Source organism: Branchiostoma belcheri, unplaced genomic scaffold, assembly GCF_001625305.1.
Source record: "Branchiostoma belcheri isolate BF01 breed outbred unplaced genomic scaffold, Haploidv18h27 scaffold90, whole genome shotgun sequence".
Lineage (NCBI taxonomy): Eukaryota > Metazoa > Chordata > Leptocardii > Amphioxiformes > Branchiostomatidae > Branchiostoma > Branchiostoma belcheri.
Genome location: NW_017804576.1, coordinates 221,591 through 230,350, shown reverse-complemented (window position 1 = coordinate 230,350; position 8,760 = coordinate 221,591). Strand labels below are relative to the sequence as shown.

Here is an 8,760-nt window from a genome sequence, read left to right as displayed (position 1 = left end):
TAAGGGACTTGTCTTCACCAGACTCCTTTGCAGGCTGAATAATTACTGTTCAAAGTCATGTGCATGTATAACTTCATAGTAGAAATCAGACAAAATCTATGTGGCATGGAGGCAAACTGGTCCTCCTATGGCTGCGAATAGGCTAGCCCTGGAGCAATAATATTAAGCAATCTTTTCATTATACATGTACCTTCAAAATAGCCTGGAATCCATCCGTGAACGCTTTATCTCCACTCCGTTCCTCCGCTGAAGGCAGAGCGGAGGAACCGAGCGGAGATAAAGCGTTCACGGATGGATTCCAGGCTACCTTCAAAATTAACTTTAAAAATTTCAACCTATCTACGCATCACATTTCTGTATTGAATTGATTAAATATTTGTCACAGTACAAATTGACTTTGTATTTGGTACACAATTCATTTTGATTTTTGAAAACTGCAATCCCTTCATTTTTCCCCATGCATTTCCATAAGATGTGAGGTCTTCACAATGTTTATTTCACCCTCTTGTTACTTACGTCTATTTCGAACAAAAGTAAATGCACAATAACTTCACACAGGATATAAACTGCAGAGTTTAATACTGGATTCCTCCACTTTACATACATCTCATTCTGCTCCACATAGTGGACACTGCCTTACTGTTAGCGTCACCAGCACAGTAACTTTGGTAGTGGAGATGCTCGTACATAGCCGTAAGGGTGTCTCAGACCGTTTCTTTTGATGGCTTCCAGCCTCCACCAGGCCTTTCTACGGGGGTACGGATCGTAGAATTTGAATTGGCCAGGAGAGTCGGTGGTCAAACTCCCCTGGCCAATTAGTCTCCCTATTCCGTTAAATCTTACTGTTTTTGAACCCACGTTGTTGGTCTGGTGGAGACTAGATTGTTTCCACTTCCGCGTATATTGTCCTGAAGAAAAGAAACCCTGACCCCTTGAGACATTGTTGTAGAGTCTGTAAACTTTTATTGCAATCTTTTTTTTCCTATTTATGTTGGTTCTAACATGTACATGTATGACCTAAGAGGATGCCATCCTGAGCTAAACTCGACACCCTATAGTAATGTCCGAATATGTTACAGATTGTACATGTGTGTGTACAGCACGTCGGCAGAACGCACTGCGCCTACGCAGAACCCTGTATTTTCATGATTTTCGGTGGATTTTTGGTCAACGTTGCATCAGAATTTTGCCTGTTGCAAAGGATATCTTTTCCTACATAACATTTGGAAACTACAGACGGGATGTTAACCTTATATGAGCTAGTACAGCCTTAAATGAGACGTTCTGTCGAAGTGCTATGTACAATACATTACGGGTTTCGCGCAGGTGCAGTGCGTTCTGCTGACATGCTTGTGTGTACATGTTGTACTTGTATTACATTTGTACCTAATTTCTGCTGCTACAGCATTAGCTACAGAGCTCTGCCATTTTCAGACTAGACTCTTTGAGAGGAAAGTAAACAGTTTAAAAGGACAGACCATCATAATTGAGGGTCTCCATATACTAGTAGTCTGGAGTATGTACATGAATGATCACAATGTGCAGGCAGAGCCTCCTATCTGCTGGGTATGGTACTGCAGGCATACAATGTACTACCCGGTAGTATTTTGATCCGAGCCGATTTCTGGTCAGAAAGGCCATTGGTATATTACAGGGGCCTGAAACTAACATAGTACACAAGCTCTCCGTCACTCTTAGGTGTGAATGTTCCTGTGCATGGTCTGGTAACTCTGTCATGTTATGATGCATGCACAATTTGGAAGGCCGACAAATTTTACTACCACTTGCCTTCTTTGGGTGCCAATTTTACCCTTCCAAAGTCCCACTGGGCAGATCCTCAAGGTTTACCTGCAAGTGACGTTTTGGTAAGGAGCAGTCAGGATGATCTAGGTTTGACCTCGCTAACAACAGAAGGAAGTTTTTGAACACAAAAATATTTTGCAGATGGCCACGAGGCTATTTTGTATCCTCAGTATATCCCCCATGCCTAATACAAATGGGGAATTTTGAACGTCTTTTGCTACACATCTGACATTTTTATTTCCTACAATAAAAGCAAATAGTTCCAGAGTGGTTGGTAGGGAGTACTGCTATTTTACATGCCAATCAAAGTTAGTCTACAAAGCCTTGGAAAAGTAAATGTAACCCATTTTGTATCATTATATTTACATGTCGGATTCTAAAATATTCTACCGCCCGTCTTGTCGTAGCTACTTTACGAGGCCGTGTTTCTTTGCCTCTGTTTCGTAGATGAGTAGCCTCCACATTTTGACAACGAACACTTCCGCCTCTTCATCCAAAACCTGTGAAGCAAAAACATGATGAAACAGGTATGAATTTTATGTGTTTCGTTTTAAGAGTCAGTTGAAGGTTCTAAATCTGTACTTAATGTTTCTTCTTCCATTGCTAAACGTAGTTGTACATGTACATGTAGGTGTAACAAAGCTTAGAAACTTGTATAGTACAGTGTAAAAGCTGCATCTTATGGTGTCCTCCTCTACAACAAAAAGGTAACAAGGTAAAAAGGTAACAGTATGAAAACTACTGAAAGGTAGAATACTGTAAAGCAGTGTGTAGCCACTGAGAGGGTCACCCTGGTTAAAGATAACAGAATAAAAAAAAATACTGTACTTACCATTGCAACATCTTCGAGAATGCTCTTGGGGACACTGTGGGCCATCACCTGCAAAAATTATCGTCCTGTTAGTTATGTGCATACATCATAGAAAACATCCTTTCTGTCCTATTTCTGCATCTAAACCCACTGGCTTTTTATGTGCTTTTACAGTCTGGTGCATTGAGAGGTATCTATTTGGTTACCTACAAATGTATAGGCTCCCCTCCCTGTAGAAGCACTTAAGTTTGTCTGCGTTAATAATTAACAGTACTGAGCTAAAACTTTGATCCAATACTAAAAATTGACATACTGAATTTTTTGACAGTCTTACAAAAATTATAGATATTAAGGCCATTTTGATTTGATTATAATGGATGACATCCTCTGGGAACCCCAAAACTGATGCGAGCGTGCGAATAAAAAAAAGTTATAAAAAAAAAAAAGTTGCTTTCATAAAACCTACGTTGTTATGAAGGTATGGCGAATAATCTACTCTTTAAATTCATTTCTTTGCATTTTAGTTTTTTGTTTGATTTTGGCATTCTACGACGTTGGAATCGTTTTCAAATATTTTTTTTGCAACTTTCGGTATATATTTGCTCATTTTGCAACTGTTTTATACAATTTACAGTGTGGTTGGAAACTTTTTTTTTTGGAAACGGCCGAAAATTCATGCGCGCGCAGATGTCATCCATATAATCAACATGGCCTAATTGTAGTGAATATCCATGACCATCCAATGCTGTTCCCCGTACCAAGTTTTAATTTTCCTTAATCTGACACCACTAAACAATTGTCTTGCATTCCTCATACGCCTCCCTAGGTATCTGTACCTTTTGACAGATGAAATACATGTATGCAAAAATTATAATCCTGTTAGTAATGTGCATATAAATAAACATCCTTACGCCTTCCTAGAACACAATCATTTTCTTAACAAATCTGAAAGCAGCAAACCAATGGCCCCCCTCAAGCCCCCGTAGGTATCTGTACCTTTTGACAGATGAACTCAGTAAGTGTGGGCTCCTCCTCTCCAATGTATTCTACAATCTTCTTGTTGATCCAGGGCTTGACTCTCTTCTCCATCAGCCCCTGCAACACAAAAATAGTTACAGATAGGCAATACCAAAGCAATACTCTTGTGGTCCAATACATGTCGCCAGAATGTACTGTGCCTGTGCGAAACCCAGATTTTTCACAGTTTTCGTTGAACGTTTGGTCAACTTTGCATCAATATCTTTTCCGACATAACCTTTGGAAATACGACCTTACATGAGACGTACTGCCAAAGTGTTATGCACAATACATTACAGGTTTTGTGCAGGTGCAGTGCGTTCTGCTGGCGTGCTGCTTCATGTAAATTTCTTAGGCCACACCAATTTAATTTCTTGGTTAACGGATTTTTCTAGAAAAGTAATGGAGCGGGCGGGAGAAAATAAAAAATAAAACAGGCCTAGGCATCATATTATGGCCCAAAATGGTACGATAGGAGCCATGAAGTCAACACACCAGGCTGGTTCAAAATTTAAACAATGAATTTTGAACTTTTAATGATACCATTGCATTGAAAGATGGAATAACTGTAACAACTAGGATGAAAAGGACTGTTTTCAACTGTTCAGGGCAAAGTATGAGCATTTTGCAGTTGATTCTGGATTTTTTTTTTTTTTTGCAAATCTGAAAAAAACGAAGCGGCGAATCCGTTAACCAAGAAATTAAATTGGTGTGGCCTTACTCTGAAATAAAGAATGATTCTACAGCTGTCCCAACGTACCTGATCGACCTGCGACCATTCTAGGCTGTAGGCGAACAGTGCAGGGGTCCTTACCCAGTGTGAGTGGTTCAAACCTTACAGGTCTGGTCTTACGTAGCTTGTACTTACATGTACAAAACTGGTGTGTTACGCCTAAGGCAGTTTACTGGTTATGCTAAACAAACAAACAAACAAACAAAACGTACCTGATCGACCTGCGACCAGTCTACTTTAATGTCCCGATTAAACGTACCGGTACGTTTATTTTTTTCGGCCCGAACGTCCACCCGGTACACTCTTATTAGGGACGGTACGTTTATTAATTTTTGGGGAAAAAATTGTCCGTACGTACCGCACCATCAGCAAGTGGCCGGCGGCCGCAAAATTCGGCAACACGTCACAGATAAATATTTGGTCCATGATAGCGGCATTTCCCATGAATATAATGTATATTATTCATTTTTCGCCTGCTGTCCATTTTTAAGTCCCAAAACATCTGAAAAAGCAAAAATTTGCCCACAAAACCGAAGGGTCCAAGGCGAGTAGCTAATCGACGTATTTAGCACACGGCGGCCGCAAGTCCTTGTCAAAATCGGCAACGCGGCAGAAAAATGCCTGGTCCATTTTAGCGATATTTACCATGAAAAAAACGTATGTGGTTTATTTTCCCTCTGGTGTTAGTTTTTAGGTCCCGAAACCCCTAAAAAAGTAGAAATTTGCCCACAAGATGGACGGCCGACGTGGGGAGGGCGCCTAGCGCCTGAGCAGCATGACCCGTAAAAAGTCAAAGGTCATAGGGCACCCATATTGCGCAATCACCGTAAAAGACGCCGATTTAGCTAATTTTAGGGTCGTTTAAAATTAGATACAATCACATTATCGATTTCTAAAAAACAAATGAGATGGAAACCAATCAAAATTTTATGCTGAATAATATTTTTTTTCTTCAAAAGTTTTTTTCTTCAGAAGTTTTTCTTCTTCAGAATCCAGACTTTGACCAGACTAGACAATGTACCATACCAAATAATTATTATGTTGAAATGGATTTTGTTGTAGATATACTCATTAAACCCCTATATTTGTACTTAATTGGGCTTGATTTTCTATCTCTTAAGTTAGTCAGATTTTCAACTCAAGTTGCAGGAGAAGGCTTAGCAAAGTGCATTTTAGAAGTGTAAAATGCAATAGCTTCTACGGATTTTGTATTTCCCCAAAACAAGTACAATATATATATACTCATTAATTAAAGTGATATATACTCACTAATTAAATGTAACAGTGAAAGATTTGCCAATATATTGGTATTGAAATAAAGAGCACATTTTAGTATCAAAGACACACAGTTCACCTGTCAATTTGGTCATTTTCCGGGGGGTACGTTTATTCCGGATGGTATGTTTATTAGACTTTGACGATTTGTCCGGGGGGTATGTTTATTCCGGGGGGTATGTTTATTAGGGACATGAGAGTAGGCTGTAGGCGAACAGTGCAGGGGTCCTTACCTGGTGTGAGTGGTTCAAACCTTACAGGTCTGGTCTTACGCAGCTTGTACTTACATGTACAAAACTGGTGTGTTACGCCTAAGGCAGTTTACTGGTTATGCTAAACAAACAAACAAACAAAACGTACCTGATCGACCTGCGACCAGTCAAGGCTGTAGGCGAACAGCTCGTCCTTGGCGGTGGGGATCTTCTCGATCAGGTTCTTGATGCTCTTCCTCTTCTCCTCGGTCGAGGACATGGCGGTCGGCACGTGGCTCACGGCCAGCTTCTCCTCCTCCGTGTACTCCAGGGGGATCAGCTTTCGCTTCTTGGGGCCGTCGTCCGCCCCGTCTTCATCATCGTTGCTGAACACCTGGCCGATGGGGATCTTCCTCTTGGGCGGGGCCTGTGCAGGGCTGCTGGTGGCCGGAGCGGCAACTGTGACAAAAAAAAAACACAAAAAAAAACCATAAAAGTACTGAAATTTCAATAGTGTTTCTACAACAAGCGCAACAATGGGAAATGGGGATCTTCCTCTTGCTGGTGGCTGGAGAAACAACAGAAAACAGGCTGAAATTTAGCTGTGTTTCTACCAAAAAAGAGCAACGCAATGTGTATAAAAAATTAAAGATTCATTATCCTGAAGGACCTAGAAGATCGTCTGGTAGTAGACAAAGTAATGGTCAAATTCCCAAAGGACAAAAATGAAAGGACATATCACTGTAACACAGGAGTAAAATGCAGTACTTTCTTCTGGCAAATTTGAGGCCAAATCTAACCTTTGGCTTCTGGTTTGCGAGAGAGGGTCCTAGAAGTGTGGTGTTTTGCAAGACAAAGTAAATGTCAGCCTTCCAAAAGGCGAAATGACAAAATTGACAGATGAATCTAATTATCTACCAGAGAGAAAAACACAGAACTGATAACGGACTGATGATTGACTACTTATTTTTGTATTATATTTTGATTTGTATTTTGGTTTGATTTTGTATTATATTTTGGTTTGATTTGTGATCCATGACCCCGCCCTCACCCTCGACCTTGTTGAAGAGCGGCCATATGTATATACCTAACAAGCTTTCGAGTTTAAATAAAGGCTTACTACTACTACTACTAGAACTCTTTCTTACCGAACTTGAGGCCGAACCCGATCTTTGGTTTCTGGTTGGCGGGCGGGGGTTCTGGCCCCTGTACGGGGGCGAAGCTGTCCTGAGATGACTCGTCTGGGGGAGACTCGGGTTTGGGGGCGGAGGGGAAGATGATTCCGGCCGGGGACTCTCCTCCTGACGCTGCCATGGGGGAGTCCTGGGAGGACACCGAAGGAGCTGCCTTCACCTGCAGGGGAAGTAAAAAAAAAAACGTTACTTAGCTTAAAAAGCTGCACTTAGTGATGCATACTGGTTCACTGGACTTGGATCCGGACTTGAAAGAATGTTTAGGTTAAGTCCAAAAAAACCTAAAAGTCAATAACCGAGTCCGGACTTAGTACCATAAAAGACCATTTCACATACCCCTTTTCTTTCCAAACCATCTAAAACCTTCCGTAGATTGCAAAATCTTTGCTGCAAAATGAAGAAAACATTGCTATCTGGCATGGTCAAGTACCGGCCTCCATGTTATGTGGCCAAAGTTTCACCCAGACAACATTGCAAGGTTGCCAACATGCAATTTTGTATATGTCATGGGTTTAGGTCCGGACTTACGAGTCCGGAACTGAACCTAAACCTCTGGACTTGAATCCGGACCTGAACCTAAAATTGGGTTTAGGTATGCAGCACTAGCTGCACTATTTATTTATTTATTTATTTCATCTTCTAAACACCTGGGTAGCCTTCACAACAGTAGAATTGTTGATTTCCAAAAGGGCCCAGGGACACATAAACAATATAACATAACATAAATACAACATAACGCAATTTGTATAAAAGTAAATTATACAATCAAGTAACATAACTGAGAAAAGTTAACAGATCTGTATAACTGAAAATCAGTATAACTGAAAAGTTAACAAATGATACAACATATACAAACGGCTGAACAGAAATATACAAACCAAAATGTCAAAATCAATGTAACTATGTAACATTCTTGCACCAAAAATTAAAATACTTTGTTTATTAAAAGAAATATTTGTGTGATTGTAATTTACATCCACTTTTCAACATGTTTGTGAAATTAGGGGAAGCCAATTAATTTCACAACGGTTGTTTCAACTTGTTTGCACACTCCTGTCAATTGCACCAAATCCCAAACCGTATATTACATTTCTGACATCTATGGTTGGTGCTAAACAGCCCACATGAGGCACACCCAGTTTGTGGTGCCACTAAAAACTACCCAAAATGTAAACAAACAAGACCAAATTTTACGTGGGGCAACCTATTTTTGAACCTAGGTAGCCCAGTGTGCTACCTGAATGCCCACTTGGCCTGCACCACTGTATCCGGCAGATGCTTTTTAATCTTAGGTATTAATGGCTATTATTAGTTGGAAATATTGTCAAAGGCTTATGTATGTAACATTACTTACTTTGAGGAAAGCAGTAACTCATAGGTGGGGCAACCTGGTTCAAAGAAGTATTTTGTACACTGTACCTGTATGGGTGGGAATGCAGGTTTGAGTGTTGGTTCCAGGTGAGGTTTGGTCTCTCGTGGCGACGGCTCGGGAGGTTCAGTTTTCAGCTGCGGCTCTTTGTGCTTCTCTGTCTCCCTTTCCAACTGGGATAACAGAAGGGGTTAGGTATTAAACTGGGCCAGAGATTTACAAAGTTAACAAACGACAAACTGTTCACATACATAATGTCATCGTCTAAACACCTGGTGATTGAGAAACTCTGTGAATTCGTGTACGCATGTCTCAAGAGGAGAGAAGTTAGAGTTAGATGAATTATAGTATACAGTAGCTGTTAGTTT

The 8,760-nt window shown here is 40.5% G+C and overlaps 1 protein-coding gene across 1 annotated transcript in view; it reads right to left on the bottom strand.

Moving 5' to 3' along the window:
* Positions 1-562: 562 nt before the first annotated feature.
* The window catches only part of LOC109487917 (RNA-binding protein 25-like), a 24,270-nt gene continuing 16,072 nt past the window's right edge, over positions 563-8,760 (bottom strand). The window contains exons 15-20 of the mRNA XM_019792018.1: positions 8,443-8,581; positions 6,979-7,183; positions 6,000-6,289; positions 3,611-3,709; positions 2,636-2,683; positions 563-2,303 (exon numbers count right to left, since the gene is read on the bottom strand). Coding sequence (XP_019647577.1) covers positions 2,211-2,303; positions 2,636-2,683; positions 3,611-3,709; positions 6,000-6,289; positions 6,979-7,183; positions 8,443-8,581 — 874 coding nt within the window. The 3' untranslated portion in view covers positions 563-2,210. The remainder of the gene's footprint in view (positions 2,304-2,635; positions 2,684-3,610; positions 3,710-5,999; positions 6,290-6,978; positions 7,184-8,442; positions 8,582-8,760) is intronic.